The sequence below is a fragment of the Nomia melanderi genome, chromosome 12, assembly GCF_051020985.1.
Source record: "Nomia melanderi isolate GNS246 chromosome 12, iyNomMela1, whole genome shotgun sequence".
Classification (NCBI taxonomy): Eukaryota; Metazoa; Arthropoda; class Insecta; order Hymenoptera; family Halictidae; genus Nomia; species Nomia melanderi.
In genome coordinates, this window is record NC_135010.1 from 8,133,195 (window position 1) to 8,159,645 (window position 26,451).

Genomic DNA, 26,451 nt, shown 5'->3' on the forward strand with positions numbered 1-26,451 from the left:
TTTCAAGGTCGGACGAGGGCGCGTCTCGGTGTACAACGGAGCCTCTTTAACGACGGAAAAACCGGTCACAGGGGCTGACTATTAAAAGACAATACGACGTCACACAACAGAGCAGCACGCAGAAGCATCGGGGTAACTTTGCACTTTGCGTTCTGACGAGTCTGAACGAGTCACAAATGTACATCGGCTAACCAATGATTTCCTGGTACGACTGTTTCATCGTTGTTACAATCACGAAACTACGCCGGGTTCAACTGCAAATATTCCATCTACCACTGGAGGTCACCACCACTGCAAGAACGATTTTAAATTACCCGGATGTTAGATAGAATGTATACATAAATCAGCACCAAGTTATTGCTTATTTTATCGATTTCACGCTGTTCATTTCTACTTGCACGTAACTGTACTTTGTTTGCTCTGTATCGATGCGTGTCGAAATGGAAACGTCGACGTTCCGCGACGCTGTACGTTTGAAATTTTGCGCTCGAGATAATTATCAGGTAAATAATAACTTTAATTATGTAATGAGAAAATGAAGTTTTTTCACTGATACCGTCAACAGCTCCTCGTTTGATGAATGTACGAACAGCGACGTCAATGATTAAGAGTATATTTAATGTTTACCACATTTAGATACGGGGCGATGATGCACAGCGGATATTACACATATGGTCGTTGTTGTGTGCAGGCATTTCTGATGTATTTAGTAACGAGTAAATGAGTTTAAGAAGCCACGAATCATATATAGGGTGTCTCATTCAAAATGTTATAAATTTTCATAATCTGTAAGAATAAATGTTCTATGAACATATAGTAGATGATGCATTTATTTTATAATGGAAGCAAGTAAGAATATTTACTACTTTCTATTATAAAAGAAATTTGTTAAACTAAAGATTTCCTTCTATTAAGATAAATAATATAAAATAATATTTTATATGAGATAAGCCAATATCTTTTTAAAGTGATTAGTTACATATGAGAAAACGTATACCTTTTACTTTTAATAAATGCGTTGAAAATATGAATATTTCTGTATAATGATTTTAATTATCATTTAATAAGTTGTGTGTCAATCAGTAGATGTATATTAATAAGATATTTAATTAAATGGGGAAGTACGCGCGAAAAAGTGAATAGTATCGTCATCTATTGGTGAAACGAAAAAGTTCAACAATCATGACCACAAATTTATCTTAACTCTGTGCGTCGATTCGAACATAATTCTTACACTCGCCACCGTAAATCGTAGAGGGCATATCAAAACGTCTGCATTTTTTTTACACGATCGGTATTTCAAACTTTTGGACACGAAGTTCCATGAAATGTCCAGTCTGCTTATATCTCGTCGGTGGTTTAATGTAAAGAGCGACAGGTGTATCAATAATTGGTTCAAAATGTACACAATAGATGGCAATGCAGTCTTGTTATAGCACGTTGTCGTCACTTGTCTTTGCAGTTTGCAGTTTCCGCTAAGTTACTATCGGACGCACGAGGTGAACAGCTTGAATAAACAGTAGTACGAAGGAAAAGCTGTGCTCGCGTGGCTAGCGTCATAGTTTTCCGCACGTGACCAAGGAATATGGCAGCTAAAATGAATTATTTCGATCCACCGAGTTCGGCGAGTTCCGATAGGTGAGTAGAATTTGATTTGTTAGTTTGATTTTCGGAGACAAACTGTTGAATCTTTGTCATTTAGTGACGATGGAGAAGTTTGTTTGGGCGAGCGAGAGATCAGTCTCGCCGACGAGCTCTGCGAGGATGCTGAATATTATAGATGTTCTGACATCGGAACACCAACACCGCAGTCTCCCCGTCCACTTTCCACGGGTAAGACTATTATCACTTTATTTATCTCCTCACTTTTAGGAATTTAAACATATTATTGTAAACCTTATTCTTCATTTTATAAGTCTGGATATGTAACTGTCACACATGTTTGCACATAAATGGATGGTATACTAATTATTTACAGAGCTGCTTTGGAGCACTTGTGTTTGGCAGATAGGATGCACTTGGCTCAATGATGTAAAAACCTTGTACAATTTCAGAAAATCAGCAAAGACTCCCAAAAGTATTACCCCTTCTTACCTATATCCTTTCTTGCTACCCTCATTTTCCTATCACCTTTGTTTAGTTTTGATAATTAGTCAATATGAATTCTGAATGAATGGAATTTTTTAATATACCTTAACAATGAGACAATTTATTGATTTACAATTCTTAAGAATTACCTTAAATGGAATGCTATATTTCTTTAGTTTTTTCATTCTTTGACTGACTTTATCTGAATCTTCAACCTTTCAACTATCTGATTTTCTATTCATAGAAGTACAATTCAAGGTAAATTAAATTAATATGATAAACATTGTTCAATGATACATATCAATATTGCATAGTTTATATTAATATGCACACCTGAATGAAATACAAAAATTATTTGTTGAACAAATATGAAAATGAAGAGTTAATGAGAAGTGAAATTGAACTTGAATGACGAGTTAACTCGTCATCCTCATTGAAAAGGTTAATACAAACTTTGAAATATTTTATAGAAGGAAACCTTTAATTGCATAACAGGATCTCAAATTTCCCCAAGGACACGAAGGCAGCGAACTACCAGCTTATCCCAGTCTAATAAAAAAATATCTTCAGAATCCATACTTAGAAGTAAGACAAGAACCATATACACAGCTGGTAGACCTCCATGGTATAATTCAGCAGGACAACAAGTTGAACCTTTTGTAATTGGTTGGTAATATGTTTATACGAAATATGTATCTATAAAAGGATACTTGAAATTATAAGTAGTCTTGTGTTAGGAATTTGCGGAGGCAGTGCATCTGGTAAAACCACAGTAGCAACAAAAATTATAGAATCCTTAGATGTACCATGGGTAACATTACTCAGCATGGACTCATTTTACAAAGTATAAAAGACTGTCATTTCTTATTACTTAAGTTATATAAATTACTATTAACAGTAGACACTTTTTACTAAGGTCTTAAATGAAAAGCAGCATGAAATGGCTGCATGTAATGAATACAATTTTGATCATCCAGATGCTTTTGACTTTGAACTTCTTAGAACAACACTGCAACGCTTAAAGGAAGGTAGAATGGTGGAAGTTCCTATATATAATTTTGTAACTCATTCTAGGGAAAATAGAACTGTAAGTAGACATTGACAAATTGGTTCAATTTAGTACTAAATTTTTGTTGAATGTGTTAAATTTCTTCTTATGCCAAAGAAAACAATGTACGGTGCCAATGTCATTATATTTGAGGGAATATTTACATTCTACAATGTCGACGTTTTAAAGGTAAGCAGGATATCGGGATTTACAAACGCACTAGGGTACAAAAGCAGAAAGAATGTAAGTTACCATTTGTAATTACCACTGATCCGCTTTCTTCGATTGGTCAAGATGTGTGATCTGAAGATATTTGTTGATACCGATGCCGATGTAAGACTCGCCAGACGATTACGAAGAGATATAACAGATAGGGGAAGGGATCTAGTGGGTGTCTTAAAACAGTATACTACAATGGTGCAACCAGCTTTTTACTATTATATAGCACCATTAATGGTTCACGCGGACATTATTGTACCGCGTGGCGGAGAGAACGAGGTTGCAATAGAATTAATCGTGCAACATGTGCATACTCAATTGCAACTGGTAAGGCTAATCAGGTTTTTGAATTTATATTCTATTGATCGTATTTATTTAGCAATTATTTCATATTTTAGAGGGGCTTTAAACTCAGAGAAAAGTTAGCTCACTCATATATTGGTCAGCCATTGCCATCTTCTCTCTACATGCTTCCGGATACACCACAGATCAAAGGTCTACATACATTTATAAGGAACAAAGAAACGTACAGAGACGAATTTATATTTTATTCGAAACGTTTGATACGTTTGGTTATTGAGTACGCGTTATCACTTTTGCCTTTTGAGGTATGTATCATTGAAATATAATTATCGAATTGAATATATTTTATGTTGCACGCACGATTTATTGGTTGCTTAAAGGATGTAACAATAGAAACACCTCAAGGAGTCCTGTATAATGGAAAACGCGGTGCCACGGATAAAATATGTGGTGTTTCCATTTTGCGAGCCGGTGAAACCATGGAACAAGCTGTTAGGGACGTATGTAAAGATATTAGAATAGGGAAAATACTTATACAAACCAATCAACAAACTGGGGAACCAGAGGTAATTACCTCTTTATATTACTTTGTTTTGTTAGAAATTCTGTAACATATTACTGACATATGTTACAGCTTTACTACCTTCGATTACCAAAAGATATAAAAGATTATAAAGTGATATTAATGGATGCAACAGTAGCGACCGGTGCTGCTGCCATTATGGCCATTAGAGTTTTACTGGATCATGACGTTGCTGAAGAGAATGTTTTACTTGTGTCGTTACTCATGGCAGAATCTGGCGTACACTCTGTTGCCTACGCATTCCCACGTGTCAAAATTGTCACGTCCGCCTTGGATCCTGTGATAAATGAGAAGTTCTACGTGCTACCTGGTATCGGTAACTTTGGGGATCGATACTTCGGAACCGAGCCATCTGCGATTGAGAATTAAAATAGCTTAAGGCAATTTCAGTTCTATATTTATAGGTAATTACTTAATCTGTTGTTATAAAGCAAATACAGTTGTCTTATATATCTTTAATAAAATTTGTGTTACAATCGGGACTGTACGTGTCTACTGTCCAATAATTATATAACATTTGCGTTATTAAAGTGGCGTTGTGTCAATGTTAGAACCGACACCGCCATTTTCAGCAACGGCGCCAGTACTGCGTAATTGTCTGTAGCCGCGAGCGCTTGCTCGGCGGGAACGACGCCAAGAATCTAAGTTTCCCGCAGTGGTACCGTTCGGTTGATTCAAAAGATACGTGATCAGCCGATCTAGTGCAGCCAAATCTTCACTCGTGTTACCAGTATTTCCTAAAGTCTCAGGTGGCCGCAAATTGTCAGAGATGGTTTCCTCCGAGCGACCAATATTTGTAATATTATTCACATCGCTTGTTTGGAGACCCAACTTTGAAGTAAACTGTATCGAATAATTATATTCCTTTAGTTCCTTATATAATATATTTTAAATAAAAGAATAGCAAAATACCTGTTCAGGACCATGTTGGCCGTAACTCAATCTCTGCACTTTTCGGAATGTTTCGTCGTTAATTGCTTCGCGGACTGCTTTGTTCAACGTTTGCTCCAACGCCCGTTGTTTCGTTTTACTCAACCCATCGTAGTAGCTGTCAAATAACCGTAAATATAATTATCTTAACAAATACCCAAATAAAAAAGTTTCAAATTATTTGGAATTCGTTATGCTTTCATGACCATGAAACTCAATAGTCATCATGACGATAGTCGTCATGTTTTTACGTAACGTTTCCTCCATTTCTATCAGTATAATTTATTCTATACCCAATCAAGCTTAACTTCAATTACCTCGAATCCAGGGAGCTGTTATCTCGTGAAATATTCTTATCGCGAACCAGGCGAATATCGTGTTCCCAGAATCGGCGTAATTCCGGCGTAGATGTGTACGGAGCGGCGACTTCCTTAATCTGTTGGAGGAAACCGCGGGTCAGTGATTGGGCGAAAGGAACTATGGCGTTATTTACTGCGCGGTGCAAAAGGGAAAAGCAGCATTACAGAGATTGAACACGTTTATGGTCTAGCATTATAGGTGGTAGCCGGTTGTGTAACGGCACCGCCAAGGCGGTTTTCTGAAATTATCGTGGGAAATTGCTCGGCATTATTTTCGCTGCCTCGTGCGTGATCTCAGTTGAGCGAACGTCTGATGACCTCACTTACCTTCAGAACTATTATCGCCGTGATGAAGATACACATCACGTTGATAAAGGTCAAGCATGCGCTGATTATGCCATTGCAGAAGAACTCGACCGGCAAATAATCCGTGTACACGTAAACATAAGAAGTGTTGTAATCTGTGTAGGACTCGCCTTTCATGTGAGGCATTTTAATCGGACGATAGATCAGCCATATACACCCCAACGCCCAAAATAAGCCCTATGAGAATTTGTTTCGTTATTTTGCAACGGGTACTTCGAGGAGATTAGATTTTTCGATAAAAATGGTAACAACTATAATGTAGTACATTGTACTACATTATTCCAATGTACAACTGGAATGGTAACAAAAATGGTAACAACAATATATAAAAATGGTAGCAACTATAATGTAGTACATTGTAGTACATTGGAATAATGTACTACATTGGAGCGAAATTCAGTAGGTACATAGATGCAGCAAGTAATCTTGTTATTTCATGTTTGACTTTGAAACTATTACTTTTATAATCGATTGGTTGCTTGTCACTCACGCAATTTACTACTGGGGGTAGCAAGGAAGCTGATATGGCGACTCCAATTAAGGGTCCATTGCTTCCCTGTAACAATGCCACAGCTACTCCAGTGCCAGATGGGAGAGCCCATAACACACCCATCCAGAGGGACCTGTAATTCCCCCTGGGAACGATATATTTATCTTTAGATATTTTTTTCCATAAGTTGTCTATAATGTTTATATGGACGATGACAGTCAATATGTCGATTTTTATTCTTCAAAATAATTCCTTATAAATTATAACAAAGTTTTTATTATTTCAGTAAGTTACGGACATACCTGCCTTTCATTTCATCGGTTGGCCAGTCGTTATACCCCCACGGCATTTCAGTAGTGCCCAGAATGAGGCCAAATATGAAACCAAAGAGTATGGAGAGAAATATGCCTAGCAACAAACTTTTCAATCCAATAAACTGGAGATTTCTGTCGGCTATAATAGTGCCAAAGGTTAACGACATTACAGGACCCTTAAAAAGTATTACAGGTGAATAGCATTGTGTAAAATTATTCAAATTGGGAAATTTTTTAAAGTTACCATTAATGGAGATACCAACATGGCCGCGACGACATTTGTTGCGCTGTTTTCGATGAGGCCCAATGCTGCAAGACAACTGCAGAAAATTTTAATAACAATCGTATATACCGTCATTTCAAAATTCAGTCAAAAACACCTTATTATTTAAAGGAAAAACAAACATTTCTTACTCCGCGGTAAGTACCAATAACACATAATCGAACGTTAAATCGCCCCCGCTACGAACGCCGTCCACAACTTGTTTCACTGTCAATTTCGATCGTATCGACTCCACGAAACCTTCCCAAGCATTCTTCCTCTCTTCCGACTCTTTTCGCCTGAAAGTTTAAATCCCAATTCTGTAGCGGTTTGATGCTACTTCAATCGTTACATCGAGTAATTCTCTATTCCGACATTAACCTTCGTGCCAAATCGTCTTTAATGGCCGCGGAGCCGACGCTACCCATGCCACTGTACGTGCACTGGGTCGGAATCACGCTGAGAAATGTTTAAGAGCGAATGAAGACACTTTGAAAACATTCTGCGCGGCTTGTTTCGAGGCAACATTAAGATAAGTCACCTTACTATGGAGTTCATTTTCACGCCGATTCCCATTTCCGTGAGACAGTGGAGGCAATTCTCGCATGGTTCCCCGGCAGGGACCGGAAATATCACCTTCGTTTGAAGAAAAGTGGAATTCAACCACAAATATAATAGTGATCAAACATTTTCAATCTTACCTCGTAGTACATGTCCTCTTTATCTTTGCACCAGACGATGTGCTCGACCTTCAGTTTCTTCAGCAACTCTTCTAAAACCTTTTGGCGATCGAAACATAATGAAGAAATGCATTGCGCGTGATAATGAATTGTCGATACTTAGTCGAACTTAAATCATTCATAATTTTAATGCTTTAGAGAATGACAGCATTTAAAACTATATAACTTTTTAAATATTTTTTAACCGTGATTTACACATATCTTTGATATTGTTACCGTTTCCATCGACACAAAAACAGGGCTCCTCCCTCGCAGACCGGAAGTGTCGTTTCCCCGAGCTCGAAGGAACCTTCTGGTTCCCGAATCGTTGGCAATGTCCACATCATCCACCTCGTCCTCGTTGTCGAGCGTCAAAAGTTGAGTTTTTGTTCTTGTTTCTCTGAGACGTACATTTACCTTCGGCACGTCTACCGGTTTCTCAAATTTCTCATTCTTCCTAAATGGTTTCAGCGGCACGCCGAAGATCAGTTCGTGTTCGTAGTTGGACGTAGGTATGCACACTAAAAAAACGACGCCACCAGGCATCCTATTTTTGAGGAATTATTCGATTCAGGCTATTGATCTCGCGTCGCGGTTTCGTGATCTTCTTCGGACTCACGACTCTGCTCTCTCTTCGAAAGATCCCTAAGCCTTGCATAGACCTTCCGAAGTATCAGTTTCATTAGCAGATCACTAATCACTTTATTGTTTCGTTTTTAATTAACATTGGCGTTGGGTAAGTCGGTACTCGGGCTTCTTCAAGTGTCATTAAGTAATTTTCAAATATGCATACCGTATTTAACGCTTGAGTTGTTGGAATATTATTTATTGTCATTCATTAACAATGTAATTATATTCTAAAAAGAAAATGATAAATTTTTTAAATTCAATCATTATTACTTATATTTATAACAAATGTTTTTGTGCAAACTTTCCTATCGTTATCAGGTGTGAAAAAAACTGTTTCCTCTTCGTTGAAGAAGGTTTCAGTTATCACCGTCAGATGGCGCTAACAGCCACATTTTAAATTTCGTACCGTCACCAACAAAACACCAATTACATGTAAAGAACATACTTTGTATTTATTTTTGATGTTACAGTCATGTCACTTACGACAATAAAATTCTCACAGACTACATTCATCATCGGGAAAAGGACGTCAATGAAAAAGGCTCTCGTTTTTACGAAATAAACATTTATTTTAACAAATCAACAGCGTAAAGACTAGCGTCTAGAGACTAGTCCGACATCACGTCCGACCTAGATAACTAGAGGCCACCAGGAATATCCCGCGAAGGGAAATTTCGAGCTTGTTCCGAGATTTTCACGAGAATTGACTCTTTATATATTTGTTAAAAGCGCATATTTCAAGCGAACTGTGCGCGAAAGGAATACTCCCTAAACGATAACCCTAGGGAATCCCTAAAAATCATATCCTTAATCCGAACTATTCAACGATTATCCTAAAAGAAATGAAACCTCGACGGTGTTCCGGTCAATTCCATAAGTACTTAAGTACATAGACGCGGCCGGCGCCGCGTTGAATCGTCTTAAATTAGTCAACAACCCTGTTCTCAATTCTCATGAAAATTGGAAGTCTGATCTTTCCCTTTGCACCCTTCCATTAGTCGCGCACCTTGACACGCCGATGTCCTTTAACTCCGTGTCCAATAAATGATGGTAATAATACGTTCATCGTAATAACTGGCTACGTTATCCGCTATGAAAAGTTCCTTTATTTACATACGGTCTGTTAATGGTCGCATTAGTTACTGAGCCTACGACTGTTTCCTCCGCGGCTGGTTTCATTTTTTTTTGTTCTTCTGCTTGAGACTTTTATCCTTTTATTTATTCATCTCGTCGTCGTCATTTATCATTACTTCACTTTTAAGGCCATATTTAAGGAGAGGAGACAACTTCCATGTGTATCTGTCGCCGTGAGAAAGACTTCGACGATCCACGGTAGGATGTCACTCTGTTATACAAGATCTGTCCTTATGAAATGGAACCTGAACCTCAGAGTTGAATTATACGTGGAAAATAACGATTAAAACGTTCGCGTTGAAGTACATGACAAATTTTACATTGTTAAAGTCTTGCAACCATTTTGTCGCAATTCAAGTTGAATTAAAAGTCATCCAAACGGTTTTCCAATTGAATCAAATTCAAAGATATTCGATAATGACGTTCAGTGTTTGACGACTCGGATCGTTAATATCGTTAACACGATCGATGTTAACTTATATTAACTTCGAAACGAAATAGTGAATTATTTAGAGGTAGATACCTACATTAATGTTAATGAGATCTTGATGGCGCAAAGGGTCTAGTGTCGATGTACGGAAACGAATTCAAAATTTTACCAAAAATAGAATCGATATTATGCAATGATAATACTGGTAATATTGAGCACTCGATGAGACGAAACCCCAAGCGAAATTTAATGAGTCACAGGTGAACGTTTACCACGATTCTTCTCGTGGTTTGTTATTGCTCCTTTTCGAATGGATTCCATCCACAAGGATATATCCCATATAAACGGTATTGAAGGAATGCTCATTTTGTTGATCCTCGAGTTTCTTGCGTCTCAGTACGAAGCATTTTGCTTTACTATTATTATCTTCTTTTTAGAGATTCCTCTCTAAAGTGGATGAACTAGGAAACGGTCACGTCGGGATCATCATTGAAAACGTGACCGTCGGCGAGCACGCTTGTTGCATTGAAATATTGAGTCGCTGCGGAGACCACTGCAGAATTCCGTAACGTATTCGAATAATTTGAGAAATCGCAACAAATTGCTTCCTTTGCCATGAATGGGAAGAAGCGTTTGTTTATTTCATTGATAATGAAAATTCAAAATTCATGGAATTTCATTAGACATTTCATTAAATATGAAATGTCGTCTTCATTTTAATATTTCACGAAAATCTCCGAAGGAACTCAATCGTTAGCAAGGCAGATTGCCAGAAAGGAGACAGTGAAATTTCTATCGCTGAGAACGCAATCCCGTCAGACGTAAATTTTATAATACAAGAATTTTAGAAAATTTTAAAGAAAGGCCTTAAAGTTCTTAACCGAGACAGAATTTTCTTACTCTTACTTAATGATCCAAAATTTCATAATTGGAATGTCTACATTACTCTAAATTATATTAGCCACAACATTTATCACGAGGCGAGTAACGTCAAGTATTATTCGATTATTAACAGTGTTGCAGAATTAAGCGTTTAAAATGCAGAATGAATTATCTAAATTTTTGGTCTCAACAAGATCGTTCCTCTCAGCCGAAGATACAGTCGTCCTTTCTGAGTCCAGTTGCGCCTCGGCGGCATGTCAAAACCTTGCGTGTCTAAAAACTGTGAAGCGAATCGCTCGATGATCTTCAGCGTGGCGCGACGATTGCCGTATCTCGTATCACCCGGGAAAGAAAAAATGAAAAAACAGAGGTGAACCTGTAGATTAACTACTATGACGATTTTTAAATATTTTGCAGAAATCGATATTTGGACAACATGTTTCTCTTACATAAATGTTGAACTCCTTTAGTTTCCAAAGCATTAATAAAGACCACCGGATTCAGACTTGAAAAATTGTTAGCAATTACAAAGTAAAAGTTTGAACTTTCACCCTGAGAAAATTAGAATATATTCGTATACATTATAAGAAACGTCATCAACGACTGAAGGCAGAAAATTTGAATTTGATACCGAACGAAAACATACACACAAACGATTACTGCATAATTCGGAAAAATTCACTGTGCTATTGGTAGTTTTCACGAATATCTCGGAGACTAAAGGAGTATGATATTTTTATACAAGGAAAGAGCTTGTCGAAACTATCCACGTCTACATACTTAAAACCATGGAAATCATTGAGGGAGTAGTTAATCTACAAGCCGACCAAAAGGGAGCAACACGGAATCGCGTCCTTACGTCTCGCCGTCGAAGAAAAGTCTCACCCGTCGTTCCTCGTTCTCACGCTCTCGTAACCGGAAGCACCGGTCGCTGCTAGGATACTTCTAGGAATCTTAAGGCCACGATACCAAGTCTCGTCAGCGATCGTTACGTTTAGTCGCGCGGGAAGTGCCACGCGGTGCTCGTTGCTCAATACCCGCGCGAAGAGAAAAAGAAAAGAAACGCGTTTCGGGCATTCGTAGGAAATCGCGCAACCGCGATCGATCGTTCGCCGCGAACGCGAGCCGCGAAGATCGATCGGAAATAAGCCACGACGCGTGACGATCACGCGTACGTTCCGCGTTCGTGCAAACGGGAAGTGCATCGAAAATGAATTACGGAAAACCAGCCGTTCCTCCTCCCTCTCCACCGATCTATCTTGTCCGACCATCGGCCGCACGTGGAGGAAATGGTATCGGTTAAAAAAATAGCTTTCTCTTTTTGTCTTTCCATCTCCCTCTCCATCTTCCTGTCTCCCTCCCTCGCTTCCTGTCGCTATCTATCTCGCGCCCGTCCACTGTTTCGGATATTCGAAAGCATTTGCGCGCAGTGTGGTCCGAGTATTAAAAGGATCGCGGTCGATCATCGGCCGAAAACGGCATCGACGTTCATCAGCCGCGATCGATCTGCTCGAACGACGCGCGCTCTTCACGGTGCCCGATAAAATTACGGGGAAGAGTAACGTGACGCAGACGCGGGAAAAGAAGCGGGAGTTCTATCATCATCAAAAGCTACTATCGAATTGGACAATCTTGTTTACTCGAACGTCCGCCTTGGCTCCACGCGTTCACAAAATTTCAGAAAATATACCGTCGTCTAATCTACCATCTTTCTCAAATAATACAACAGTATCGTTTAAGATTTCATCAAAGTCGCTGCCCGACAAAATGGCGCGCGATGTGTCTATGAATTCAACCGCAAACTCTATGACGAGAACATCGTCTTCAATCTCTTCAAGAAATACCGACTTCCGGGAACGACGCGCGCGAAACTCGAAATTCATTGAGCCCACTGAGAGAACGCCCGTGTTTGGATTCCCGCGCGTGCGCCCCGTTAGCCCAGCTCTTCGACTCGGGGAAAAATATTCATCTCTGAAATTGGAAAACTAGCTCTACCGGCCCCGAAGTGACTCGTTTCCGCGTGCGAACGCAAAGCATCGGTGGTCAACGAGGATACTTTCCGTCGTCGTGGTCCTGCAGAAGATGAGGCTGCCGATGCGCCAAGATGGCGGTTGGCCCGAGACGCCAAGATGGCGGCGGGCCCGCCGTCCGTCTCGCGTGCCGGAACGGTCGCGGGGAGCACCGTCGATCGACTCGGGTTGGTTCAGCAGTGATCTTTCAGGAGAAATCGCTGGAGTCACGGGCGATCTGTGAATGTTCCCCCCAACCTATCATCGACGCCCTCAAACGGGGGCGCTGGGTCGTCGCAGGAGAGACGAGAGTAACGAACGCCGAGGTGGTCGCCGCCACGGGCGACGCAGTCGGCGCTCGTTGTCCGGGTAGGACGATGTCTGCTCCTCGACGATCCCCAAGGGTCAAGCTTTCTCTTCCTCCTCGTCGATGTCCTCCGACGACTCCGAGGAATCCGTGATGAGAGCGGTCGAGAGACTAGGCACCTGAGCCGAGTAGGGGAACGAGCTCATCCGGTACTTGTGCGGCGGGTTCCAGCATTCCGGCAGAGAGTGGGAACCGTCGTCCGTCACCTTGTCTGACTGGGACCTCTCCATGGAGCCCAGCTCCATCATCGATACCCTCCTCGTCGGTCCCCTCCTCCCGTCTGCAACAATCCAGTTCTTTGCTCATCCGATTGTAGCCTTCTGTATGAACTAACCCTTTGCGGTCCGAAGTGTTTTTGGATTTTCATTGTGGAACTTGTATGAATGTTATGTAACTCAAATTCGATATGGCAATTTGGTTCGTTCAAAAAAATTTGGGAAGCTTGAAAATTAGTTACTAGAATAATTGTGGCGATGATCGATGAAAAAAGTAGTAGGTGTTGGAGTGAAACTGAATGTTGTGTGTGCTCTGGACCGCAAAGGGTGAAGGGGTTAGTTGAAATGACCGTGGGGTGAGACGACTCACATAATTTCGCGAACGTAGGCTCAATGCATTCTACACTGAAACAAGTATATCTCCTCAGAGTTTCGTCTCGATATATTTCAAATCGCAGAAGTGTTTTGAAATTCAGCTTGTTAATAGTTATTCTAACCGACTGTGATCTGATCACTGCGGCCTATCGTTTCTTAGTTAGGTTTTACTCGTTTAGTTTGTTACGCGTCGTTGTGGTTAGTATAATAAATGTCATAAAATGAGTGTTTTACTTTTCATAGAAATCTGGAATCGATCAGAGACTCGTTTGCTCCGTCAAGGGTCCCTCGGAGTCTAAATAAAATGAAAACCCCGTTAAACAATAATTCCATAAATTTTGTAGTTTATTGGTGTCGTGTATAAATAAAAAAAATACACGAGGGACAGGCTTATCGACTCTTGGTGTACAAGAATGAATTAGGAATACTTACTCGAGGCTCTCGAGGGAGAGTCTGTCTGTTCCGTCAACGTGAAGTCGTCGTGCTTGTCCAGGATGTCTTGATCTATACTGTTGGGTGTGCAGACGCTGTCGCGACGAAACAGGCCAATCACTGACTGAACCTTCGGCTGTTCGATTCCACCTACAGTCAGGAGAATTCGTTGACAATTCGTATGAAACATCGATCACCAGGCTGTTTCGTTTCTTTTGACCATTGCAAACAGTAACCAAGTTATTCAATTATCCCCATTTAACTGTTTTATTCCATAGCACTTCAGCGCAAAATCAAATTCTCGATTTTTATCTAACTAAAATGTAACAAATGAAACCTTAATATTCGATGTTTAATCAAATATTATCACACCCATAGTCAAAACGAACGAAACACACCGCACAAGGTGCACGGAAGTGAGAAAACGAGTGCTGTTGAAAACAGAACGTACACGTGGAAACGGAAACAAAACAAAGTGACTGTTCTCAGAGGCTGAGTTTCAGAGACGAACACTCGAGCACGAGGCAAGAAAACGAAACGAATTCGCATGGTGTCGTTAGTGTGCCGAGTGCCTGTGTAGATGTGTATGTGTGTGGGTTGAGAGATCTGCCAAAGGGGATTGGGTAACCCAAAGATCGAAGAAAAGAACGCATTTCCCATAGACCATCGAGAGAAAAGAAAAGGAAAAACGACAGGAAATTCGGAAAGATCTGATGCATGACATTTACATGTTCTCCGACCGGTAGCGGCTGTTATTGCGATCCGAAGGTATCCCCCGGCTTCGTAAGCTGCCTCGTCCTCAAAAATATGCATCCCCTGTAAAGTAGTGGTTTGTTTTTTCACCGTTCACGTACCTGCCATTATCACATCTAGCCAACGATCGACAGATTTTTTAACAGACATTTTAGTTTCTGACGCGACGACGACGGTAGCTGTAAACTTTAACATTCTTACTTATTGTTAGCCTGTTACCTTACACACCATCCTGTTTTAGAAATATTCAAGGCGCATCTTACAACCTTCTGATTAACCACTAAACTGTAAATATGCTTGTAAATCAATTTACAGTGTGATATGAAGCTCTCCTATCAGTTTGTTATGAAACTTTGGAAAAATGTAGCTTTTCCTTCTACGTGTAAGGGATTACCCGACCCCCGTTAAAAGAAATCCTCGAGATTCGTTCAGAGTAAGCAGTGATTTTCTTAACAATGATAGTATGGTTCTTATCGTACAGTGTATTAAATTATAAAGAGTAAAGAGTGTCGTGTATTAAAAGTGTCGATTCTTTAACTGTTTGAAGTGTCAGCCAATGAAATCAGTGTACTGTTGCTACTCTATCTTTGATACTATTTGATCCTGTGAATATTAATAACGAAGTAGACTCAATCTTCTTCGGGTAATCTCACCTAAGAAAGTAGCTGAGGGTGAACTGTACGCTAGATACTCTTTGTTCGAACACCAAGCGGGAAATTCGTTTTGTTTGATAGGGTGACCAGAATCATAGTCGTCCTCCCTCTTCCATGGTAGCATGGTTTCGGTGGCGGTGGGCGTTGTCACCCTGTAGCTCTCTGTAATGAAAAAATCAAAGTGTTACCTTCAAAATTTCAATAATATTTTGTTTCGAAATTGTAATACTTTCTACGAATTCTAGTAATATCTTAAACATGATTAAGAGAAGTTCATTTAGTTTCTATATTGCATACAAATCTCAACCCCTTGATTCACGGAACACAAAAGAAAATATCGTACCACATGAATTTCTTTCTTGTTAATCTTTTCAACGATAGTTATTTCTATTAACAAAATTTACCATCATTTCTCAATTTAAAAGTATCCTTTACCGTGTTAATAGTAAGGAAAACTAATTCGTAGCGCAGATATTGTTCGCTTTGAAACGTTCGAGGTAAACACAATTTATCATCATTTCTCAATTTAAAAATACCCTTTACCGTATTCACTTCAAGCGCTTCAAGGTAAACAATAATGTCTTCCCTACAAACGAAACCCATTTCAACTGATAAAACAGAAAACGAAACTACGAAAACGGGAAGATCAAAGTTACAGAGAAGAACAGTGTCGAGTAATAAAAGAATGTCGCACCGTCGCGGCCGAGCTTCATATCCGGATCCTCCGTGTTAATGGTGTCCATCGAGGTGGTCGTGGTGGCGCCGTGTTGGGTCTCCGCGTTCACGTTCGACGAGTCTATGAAAATCAAGCGATAAGACATTTGCCTGTGAATCGCCCGGCGAAATTACTCGCCCCCGGCTTCGCGGCCATTGAAAGAAGACTTTAACGAGAACGGACTAATCATGGCGGGAACTGATTCCTTCAAAGGGGCCGAGAAAATTCGCCGGAAACTTCGCGCTCTAATGAGACACGGTGGGGAACTTGGACGATGAAAAAACCCCCTGGAATCCTTACCGGAAGTGCGAGCCGTGAAAGTTATCGCCGAGTCCCAGTCCTCTTTGCTGGACGGCTTCGAGGTATCACCGTTCTCCAACTCGTACAGCACGCCGTTGATGTAATCTGCGACGAATTTCGGATTCACGTATTCACGTATTCAAAAGGGGAACACTCCTTTTTATGCCCGCCGCGCGCGAGCATCGATAGTCTTTCTCTAATTTACCTTGGGTGAACAACTTCGTCGAGCCGTTCTGCTGGAACTCCGGGAAACTCACGTGGTTCTGCTTGCCGTCCTGCAATCGAGAAACCGAAGTTTTAATTGCGAATAGGACCGGTCGGCCGCGACTAGATAGAAATTAAGGCGGCGAGCGCGTGATGGAAAAGATGAATCCGTGTTATTCAAGGTAGAGGAACTTGTTCGAGGGTTATTAAAAGTTGAATGCTTAGAAAATATGTTGGCGTTTGTGAAAGTTTCGGATTTTGAAATGTTCGAGTATTGGATTACTATTAGATAATTATATCTTTCAGGAATTCGCATAGAGAACGTTTTACAGTGAGATGTAATTCATATGAATTGAGATTGTAGAGGTTGATTTTCTAAGGGCTGAATAAAACAATTCAGTTCTGCAGAGTTATAATGAACCGGCGATTAAGTGAACAATGCTTGTAGGGGAAAATACTCACTTTGAGGAACTTCCTATTGCGCTTGTGACGATGCTTGGGCTCGCCCATCATCCGTCGTATGTTCATGTGCATTTTGTAATTGACTTGGGTCGAGAGATCGCGATCATTCACCGCGTGTCGGCTGTAGCTCAGCCGTCGATGCTGGGAGAATTTTATTTCATCACTCAGGAACTTGTTTCCATCTCCCTTTTTCTTTATTTTTATATAGCGGTTCTGAAATAGGTAGCTAAACTTTAGGAGTGCATGCGTTCTTACGAAACTTTCGTTCACAGCCAAGTGTCTCTTTTTTTTGCCCCCCTCGTTTGCTTCCCCTCTCTCCCTCTCTTTCGCTCTCACGAACGAGCACCCAAAGTTCAGCCACTTACTTGAGAATCACCCTGTAGAAGCGGCAACGAAAGGCTAAAGAGGAACACTCTGTGCTACAGGGCAGCTTTCTTTTGCTCTTCAGTGCAAGCGGAAGCGTGAACTTGAACCGTCAAGCCCTTAACTGTCGATTTCGCTCACTTACCCCTGTCTCGAAACCGATTCTCCCTGTTCTTGCTAATAATTTAACAAACAGTTCCTTTCAGTTTCCCCAGTATCAACCCTTACGTTAGCAACCGAAACATCTGTACCCGTTCAAACCACAACTTCAACTGAAACATTTACTTCTAAATTGTCAAAAGAAAATTGAGATTCAAAGCAATTTCGTCAAATTTTCAGAGGAACGTACCAAATGATCTATAACGAAATTGAAATCTAAGTACCCAGGTTGCTAACGCGAGGGTTAACAGCGAAAATCGACAGTTAAAGGTTCCCGACGTGCAAACACGATTCGCGTTCACGTGCTGGAGGGTGAAAGTCGCGTGATTTTTCTCTGTCTTTCTAAGTAACGCGACACTAGCCGTGGTTAGCGTGGACGTAGGTGGCGAGGGGTGACGGGATCGAAATTCTTCAGCGGCGCGATCTAAACATCCCTCCCAGTCAGCAAAGTTTTCAGGGCCGCGAGCATATATGTAAATCGCCGTCAGCAAGGAGGGTGTCTTACCCTCTTGTAAGGCTTGCAAAGTTCCTCGGCCAATAGATGGTGGATCCTGGCGTCCGTCAGGTCCTTCTTGGAAGGGTTGTACTCCACCTCTTGAGGATCAATATTCCAGCCCGCTTCGAGCTGGCTGCAACTTGGACTGGAAGGAGAAAGAATGAGACTGCATTTTATGACGGGCTGCCACTTCGAGATCGATACCGTGCCTCGAGGAGGGTTTGCTGTTCAATCGAGATACAATGCAGACTTATCTTCGGCCACGTTTCCACGAACAACGGGCCGGGGTGAGTCATTGGTACTTTCCAGCCCTAAACTACTTTCTGGGCCATCAACGTCGCGGACAGTGATGCTGGGCTTATTCGGCGTGACAGGTCCCGAGATAACGTGGTTATGACTTCTTCGAAATAAGACATGAAAATGTCTGGTCGATCAATAATTTACGAGCCGTGTAGTTTCGAAGATTAACCCCGTGTTTTTCTTTTAGACGTCGGTGGCGGTCCCGGTATCCCGTGGAATTTTGACAGGGCACGAGATAGAAACCGGATTATGATGCATTCGTAAACTTTCGTGGGATAAAAAGACACTGATAGTTGAGTGATGCATTTTAGTTCGACCGTCAGTTTGACTTTTATGTGTACTACATGTATTCCGTTAACGCAGGCTTTTTTAATATTACATTTACTTGGATTAAACGAGTTTTGCGATTTAAGTGAGTTGCAAGAAGAAAAATCTAATCATTTTTATTATAAATCTTAAGAGATCACTGTAAAGATATTAATAGATTTGCGGACGTTTATTCTATACTTTATTCTATTGTTCCTAAAAACCTACGTGTTCGTCTATATAAATTGAAAAAATTGCAGCTTCTAAACCAGAGTATTGCAATGTGTATTCGCGTAATTGCACGGACCAAAATCAACTTAAACTGTTACTAAATAGCGTTTAAAAAATTCAATATCCGTCATATTAGTGTTGAAAGCGAGAAACATGAAAGTTCGAAATTAACGAAAATCCATAATTTTCGATAGGAAAGAATCTCCCACGGAAGAATGATATTTCCTAATTATTCGAAGCTCTCGATGTTATCGAATAATCGAATCAAGAGCGATTCGAATTTTCATTAAATGCTGGCTAGCTCACGCAGCCTTAACTGGTCTTTCGTTAATTAAAACTTTCTTTGTAATTACTATTTCGCTCCTTTGGAGCGTCACGGGTAGCGAGTCTGTTGTCTCAAAGGAGTATTCCCGACAGTATTTGTTATTGTGAAAAATAAGCAGGTCAAGTATAAACGAGATAACTTCTTGCCCGGTACGTATTGAATTGTAACCGGGAGAAATGGAGACAGGGTAGAACGGAAGAGGCGAAAAAGGAGGAATCATACCTTCCATTGAACTGTCCCGTGTTGCTATAGTTCCGGAATATTGCGGACATGCTTTCCGTGCCGCTGATATTACCAATAGTGGACGCGTTCCTCCTAATGTAATCCAGAGCGTCTTTCATTGCGAGCTTCGAGTACGTTTCCAATATTTTCGGTTCGGCGCCGTAATGATCTCTCACCAAGTACGGTCGAATGAACTTGTTATCGAACCGTTTGAACCTAGAATTACACCACAATATGAGAAAATAACGAGACTCGCGTCATTACGGAATAGTAAAAGAGAAAGAACAAAAAGAATCAGTTAAAAATACAAAAATAAATGCTCTACCGGAAAGTTCTGCTCGATAATGTCATCTCGAGTTTCCAAAGAGGAGTTATTCTATAGAAATGTAATCCACCTACCACCATACTGGGAGGAGGTCATTAGTAACGACAGAAATTATACTGTAATATTAATAAATTTTTTGAAAACGTATTATGTTCTTTTAATTAAAAAATGGACAGAACTTTCCGGTATCTCTAACAATGAAACTACTATCACTAAAACAATTCGTTAACAACAAACGATCGACTGCATAGGTGTACGAACAAGTTTCTACTTTCATCGATCACAAACTTAGCAAATAGCACAAGCAAAACAAAGAATCCAAATATTCCCCATTTCTATAAAATTCTACATATTTCAACAGAAGTCAGCAATTTAAACCTCTATATATACCTCAAACATAATTTAAATACTATCAAATTCTTAATTTCCTTGAAAATAATGTCCAAGTGAACAGTACCCCGTTCCTAACCTCCATATTTGCATGATCCCAAAGCTACCCGTGACTGGCCAACGAAAAAGCTCTATCACGCGGTGAGTTTAAAGCGCGTGTTCGCGGACAGAACGCGATACCGCGAGTGATTAAGTATTCATTAAACACAGAAGAGTTATGTACTTGTCTCGGACATGGTAGTTCCCGTGCTTGCCCAAAATGTCCTCGATCCCGGCCATAACGTGATCTATTATCTGAAAACAGAAACGTCATTTTCCTTCTCTCTCTCTTTTTCTCTCTCGTTTTTTCTCTTTTTCGACGTCCGGCGCAGGGCCGGACCGTCGCGTCGGGGGTGGCCGCTTATTATATCCGTTATCTGGCGTGATATATGCTAAGAGTATCAACCACGAAACGACTCGGTTAATTTACTGGGCCATTGTTCTTGTTTTGACACGTTCATTTGGGAAACGGGCCGCGAGTGCCGCCGCTTGAAAATCAATGCGATCCTCCCATGCACACGCGGACGGGCAAACGATTATTGATTCCGCCCCGGTATCGTGGCCCGGCTATTCTTTTTCAATATTTATATTAACGACACGAGGATGCACCGGCGGCGGGTCTATAATTTACAACGCGGCGCGACCCCTCTCCCGCCTTGGCCTCTCCTTCCTACGTCTAGTATTTTTATTAACCGATCGATCCCCGCCGCAAGGAATCATTAAAAAACAAGAACGTAGGAGAACGTTAACGGGCAACGGCGTTAAGTAGCGCGAGCAACTGCACGCACCCTTTCGTGAATCCTCTCGTTCATCGTCGGCTTCTTCCTCTCGGCCCTCTTCACGTTCAGGATCTTCACCAGCGGCTTGATCGTGATGCCCTAGAAATGGTACGGGTCGTGAGTTCTATGACGATGAGCAGAGCTCTCTGTTTTGAGTGCTTGTTATGAAAAGAATGTTGTTTGTGGATGTACGATGCAATTTTTATGATGGCCTGAGTGCTAGGGGTGGGATTCTACGCGAGGGAGGAAGTCGAGGATGTAAAGGACGTCTGTGGATTGTAAGTTTTGTATCGGAGAAGTTTGTTGAAAATTTTGCGAGACACGTTTAACACGATATGGCGGATGAAGTTTCTCTTTTTTAAGTGAAAGCCTGATTTCCAAGTATTTGACGTACATCGAAATGAGTAAGTATCGAGTAGAAGGAAACAGGATAAAGAGAACGTAGAGCTATTCGATGTAATTAAAGGAAAATAATAATGAGTCACAAAGAACAATAGGTACCCGATTAATCAACGAGACAAAACTAAACCTGGAAAACCGTGTCACTTCAAATAATTCAAATTTCCAGCTGTAATAAAATACAGCTACCCGAATTATCGAATTACTGTAAACGAACAGGCAAAATGAAAGGGAGCAGTAGTACATCTATAATTTACTATGGCTAAATAACGAAACCCGCTGAAAAGTCGTAACAGAATCCATTCGACCATTCCGATTCGAATCTACAAAAGGGGCGCGCTACAAACGAAGCGCCGTTCAAACGATAAACCGGAAAGGACGTGCCCCATCCCCGGCGCGACCCGTTAACGCGACGCGTTGACAACACTCCGCTTGTAACGCGAAGCATCTCGACCAAAAAACTCTCTCCCCGCCTCGGGTTGCTCTTTTATGCATAAGTTATGCAGGATCGAGCGGTTGTCGCGAGCAAACCGGCGCTCGAACGCCGGTCGGCGTCGATATCGAGTTTCCGATCGACTGGCCGGCAAAGTCGATGGTGTTTTTAGAACTAATGGAACCACGGGGTTGGTCCCGCTTCAATCGCAAACAGGACGCGCCTTCGGGACGAAAAGGGTGGTGTTTTCTCCCATTCCACCGTTCTCCCTCTGTTCTTTACCCGTGACGCTTAACCTTTCGCGATCTAATTGCGTTTCGCGTTTGATTCGCTTTTATTTTAGAACGTTTTAATCCTTCTCTGAAGGAGTCCGGGGAAAATTAAAGCGAATGATTTTGTAGCGTTGGGGTTTGCAGGCACCGGTAAAAGAAGGTATTGCCTGCACCCCAGCGACGTAACCCCTATTTCCTTCGGACCCGTTCTATACGACGGGGGCGCGCGCATATAAAAGAAGAAAAGAATCTTTCGCCTGGGTTATATTCCACGCTAATATCACAGGGGAATATACTTGCAGCTACTAGACCGTGCCGCGGATTGTCGTAAAAGCCTACGCCTCCGGTTTGCCCGTAGTTGTCTATGATGGCGGAATGACCGGGCCGGGTAATAAAAGTTGCCGCGTGCGCCGCCACCGTCGCAACATGTAAAGATACAAATTGCGATAACGGCCGGGTTGCGCATTCTTTTCTTGGGTAGGCGGTCCCGTGCAAAACGCTCGCCGAGGAGCGGGATCTAATCGAGAAGCTACCGAGTTATGGCCTCCATGCAACCGCTGAATAATAAATTTCTGGGAGATTCTCGGCGGTGCGTCCCGTTTAATGGAGCCGGCGGAGATTTATACAATTTTATGAACGCGCGAAATTTATATATAACGGAAGGGCGGCCTTTGGAAATTCGCGGACGCGGAAGGTGGAATTTATTGGAATTCGAAGGGTTGGAAGGATCATCGGGGATTTAAGGATTGGAATATTATCAAATTGAAGGATTCAAGGGTTTGAGGGATTGCGCATGAAAGAATTGAAAAAGTGAAGTTTGTCAGTTGAATCGCTGAATTTCGAAGGTATGAGAAGGAGGCTTGGGGTTTAACACTAAAACTACCGAGCAGTTACATTGACTTTTCGAAATTCCTTTATGGAATCTCCAAGAGTGAATCTATTTAGAGTTTAATTGATTTACAATGCAGTTTTCGTATTGCTAAATTAATTTCTAAAATAATTTCTCAGAGAAGCATCTGTTGTCTTTTTAGTAATTGCAAAAGGAAGACATCAGGAACGAGTCATTTTGACCTGTTTAGTAGTTTTAGCGTTAAAGAATTTTTGCGAACTGGAGAAATGTAACATTCAGACTTTTGAAATATAAAAATTTTTCGGCGTGATAGCGAGACGACAAGTTGTTCGTGACCGATCGTCGATTAGAAATGAAAATTTAATAACAGTAAATTCGACCGGTGTTATCGAACGGTTCCCCGGGGCTAAATCAACATTTCTGAAAGTTTACCCCTGCGCAACCCAGCGCCGCCCGCGGAGCACCGAGTGCCACACTTCGCCGGGATGTTGATTTAGAGAAAAAGGATTTTCCTGCTATTATAGTACCCTCTTTAAATCGAACAACCTTTATCGTCATTCTTCTGTGTACCTACATTCGTGCTCGGAGATTTTCGGGCAGTTACTTCGAGCACATCTATTATTCTCTGAAACGTATTCAGTCCGCAATGCCGGTCCCCGGACCCGGGATACTTTAATTCAATCATTATAATTTATAATATAAACATTTAAAGGTCTAAGGAAACACAATGAATATTTTGAAAAGGAAAATTGTTCCCAATGGAACTCACTTCCGGACAATAATGTATTCAAAGAAAACAGAAGCATCCACTGTATCCTCCACTAGCTGTTCAGTCAACAAATAACGTTACTTATTCCGTCTCGTACAAACGGAGAAATTTCTAAACAAAATAATCATCATCGACAGTCGAAAAATTCTCATAACGGAACCAATTTAACAGTACAATTAATTCGTCCCACTTCAAACTAAATTAACTCTCATATACTTAACCCTTTGTACTCTAAAGGTGACTCTCAGTCACCATTCGATTCGATATACCAAAATTATAAATTATACACACAATATTAAACTCTGTATAATCCATAAACATGTGAAATATAGGAAGAATAACTTTGTTTCTTAACTTATGCATGTTCTACCATTCAGTTCGTTTCAAAGAATGTCGCCTATAACTCGTAAGAATAGATATTTCTGGTCGAAGATTTCCGAGTGCAAAGGGTTAAGTAAACATCAAATTCTCCGAAGAGTGTGACAACACTCGCTCAACCAAAAAAAGATATTTCACTCAATACAACATAGAAAGGACTCCTTCGTCTTCGGTACGAGGCTCAAAGTAAGGTCAAAACTGGATCTTCGAAATATTTCGATTTCCCATGAAACATAAGCCGAAAGCAAAGGTGCGCGTAGGGTTAACGTTCACATCTTCAACCCTACGCTGCCCCTTTGACCAATCGCTGGCAGCTGGCGGCTTGGGAAACGCGACACCGGCTGTTTGCTGAGATAATGCTACAATATTTGCTCTCCCGCGCGGGGGACCGTTGTTATCTCTGTTTTCCGAGGGGAAAAAAAAATGTTCGGTTACCTGAATGAACACGGTGAAGTAGATGACGGCGATGGTGGTCGTGACGAACATCGGTTGCAGCGGCACGTGTCTCGGGTCGATCAGCAGCACCAGGGCGAACGCGACGGCGCCTCGTAATCCACCGTAGGACATCACGAACTTCTCCACCTTGTCCAGCTTGTGCAGTCGGAACTGGTTCGCGACGGCCGTCAGGAAGATCACGCCTGGAAATCCGATTATGATTTTCCTTTTCCTCGATTTTTCTTCGGCTAACAACGCTGGCCTTCGCGGATTTTTAAGTCTCGCTGGGGACAAGCTGGACAATTCACCGGTAAACTGTCAGTAGAATCGAGAAGCCGTAAGCCAGTGACAGTAATCCGCGATGCGAACTCGATGGTCGCGGATGTGGGGGACGAATCCTTTTAAGAGTCTTCCGAGATTTCGTAACCCAAGACAGATAGGAACGCCTCGAACAGGGAAAATCGGGATCTTTTGTCTCCCGTTTCCCCCACTGTTCACCGGTGAAAATGCTCGACGGTACTTGTTGCGTTCGCGGCGGAAGCAAATTGTCTAACGGAACGAAATGAAAATGTCGAGGACCGTTTTAATTCAGCGCGGGGGCGTGTCTGGTGACGTTATCGGGTAGACGCGAAGATTAGGTGATGTCCCACCTTCATAATTAAAATGTGAGTTTGCGTTTTAACCTCTTCAGCCTGTGCCTGGAGGATATTGTAGCGCATACTGTTTTACTGCTTCGATATCTGGCGATATATTAACACGAAAACTACCGGACACGTCAAAATGACCCATTGATTTCTGTGCTTTTAATTATTAAAAGAGTACCAGATGTTTCTCTGAGAAATTATTAGAGAAATCGATTTAGCGACACGTAAACTGATTTGTAAGCTAATTTAAGTATCAATAGATGCACTCTTGTCGTTGCTATAGAGGAATTTCAAAAAGTCAGTTTAACTGCTCGGTAGGTTTAGTGTTAAGTGACAGACAACTATATCAGTCGATTTTTTTATGTTTTCTGATCTTTGTAGATTGTAATGGAATAAATAATATTCTTGTTAGTTATTAAAGGATATATTCGTTTCTTCGTTTTTTTTAGGTCAGAAAGTCCTTTTTATAGCTTCTGAATATGTTGTATAATCATTCCAGAAGCCAAAACATTTCTTTTCTCAATTTTTCTCTGGACTCAACCGCATTGGCTTCTGAGCAACTCATATATAGACCTATTTCCGTTAGAAAAGTAGTACACTCCTGCTTTATGCGAAATAACATCTTTACTGATGGTGCATTAAGTGGACCCATCGGTGTTAAATATTTGAACATAATTTTCTACAAAGTTCAGGTTTGAAGGTGTTATGGGTCGAAATTTTTCGATCGTGATTTTAGCAAGAAAATTGCTAGAAAATCTTCGGGATCGTATTATCGGAATGGAATTCAAAGTTCGATGATGCTCTGGCAAGAGCCGAGTCGACATGCAGCTAAAAGCAAGTTTTTATATTAATCCGAGGACATTTTATATACATTACATGCCAATAATCTAATATATAGCTGGCTTTAAGTTCAGCTCCCCGTTCGAATAATCTCAATATTCAATTCCTCGTCTCGCAGAGCGCGGATTCCGATAGGAAACTTTCTCGAAATTCGTTCGAAAATGCATAAAACATGTCGACCCCCTCCACCGTCGATCCTGTGCCAAAAATGGTCCTCGAACTATTATCGAGTCGTCCTTGCCGGGGGCTAAGGA

General features: G+C 41.1%; 3 protein-coding genes across 15 annotated transcripts in view; 1 reads left to right on the top strand and 2 right to left on the bottom strand.

Moving 5' to 3' along the window:
* The first annotated feature begins 283 nt into the window (after positions 1–283).
* On the top strand, positions 284–7,077 carry LOC116426326 (lethal (2) k01209). Of its 7 annotated transcripts, none has more exons than XM_076372774.1 (13): positions 284–503; positions 1,463–1,638; positions 1,703–1,833; positions 1,979–2,031; positions 2,559–2,754; positions 2,826–2,932; positions 2,990–3,175; positions 3,254–3,325; positions 3,431–3,682; positions 3,754–3,963; positions 4,039–4,224; positions 4,293–4,645; positions 6,673–7,077. In XM_076372774.1, the coding sequence occupies exons 2-12, from the start codon at positions 1,586–1,588 to the stop codon at positions 4,608–4,610; spliced, it is 1,764 nt and encodes a 587-aa protein (XP_076228889.1). In that variant the 5' UTR covers positions 284–503; positions 1,463–1,585; the 3' UTR covers positions 4,611–4,645; positions 6,673–7,077. The 7 variants fall into 7 exon arrangements, with proteins under 7 accessions (XP_076228889.1, XP_076228888.1, XP_031830995.1 ...); XM_076372773.1 differs by lacking the exon at positions 6,673–7,077 and adding an exon at positions 4,773–5,178; XM_031975135.2 differs by lacking the exon at positions 6,673–7,077 and having other exon boundaries at positions 4,293–4,723.
* On the bottom strand, positions 4,630–8,352 carry LOC116426325 (uncharacterized). The gene is made up of 12 exons (XM_031975134.2): positions 7,919–8,352; positions 7,664–7,741; positions 7,504–7,598; positions 7,344–7,421; positions 7,115–7,261; positions 6,945–7,020; positions 6,689–6,876; positions 6,387–6,531; positions 5,858–6,073; positions 5,489–5,607; positions 5,154–5,289; positions 4,630–5,084 (listed from the first exon to the last, which is right to left on the bottom strand). The coding sequence occupies exons 1-12, from the start codon at positions 8,225–8,227 to the stop codon at positions 4,767–4,769; spliced, it is 1,905 nt and encodes a 634-aa protein (XP_031830994.2). The 5' UTR covers positions 8,228–8,352; the 3' UTR covers positions 4,630–4,766.
* Positions 8,353–8,859: 507 nt separating this feature from the next.
* The window catches only part of Nhe2 (Na[+]/H[+] hydrogen exchanger 2), a 32,759-nt gene continuing 15,167 nt past the window's right edge, over positions 8,860–26,451 (bottom strand). Inside the window, exons 6-18 of one of the 7 annotated variants that reach the window (XM_031974654.2) lie at positions 24,714–24,916; positions 21,187–21,276; positions 20,583–20,653; positions 19,645–19,860; positions 18,270–18,405; positions 17,243–17,455; positions 16,782–16,851; positions 16,577–16,681; positions 16,256–16,357; positions 15,562–15,723; positions 14,156–14,305; positions 13,958–14,018; positions 13,264–13,413 (exon numbers count right to left, since the gene is read on the bottom strand). In XM_031974654.2, the coding sequence (XP_031830514.1) occupies positions 13,981–14,018; positions 14,156–14,305; positions 15,562–15,723; positions 16,256–16,357; positions 16,577–16,681; positions 16,782–16,851; positions 17,243–17,455; positions 18,270–18,405; positions 19,645–19,860; positions 20,583–20,653; positions 21,187–21,276; positions 24,714–24,916 (1,556 nt within the window). In that variant the 3' untranslated portion in view covers positions 13,264–13,413; positions 13,958–13,980. Of the gene's footprint in view, positions 13,430–13,730; positions 13,749–13,957; positions 14,019–14,155; positions 14,306–14,883; positions 14,972–15,561; positions 15,724–16,255; positions 16,358–16,576; positions 16,682–16,781; positions 16,852–17,242; positions 17,456–18,269; positions 18,406–19,644; positions 19,861–20,582; positions 20,654–21,186; positions 21,277–24,713; positions 24,917–26,451 lie in introns of those variants that run through there. The other 6 variants (XM_076372771.1, XM_076372770.1, XM_031974652.2 and 3 more) reach the window with 6 other exon arrangements.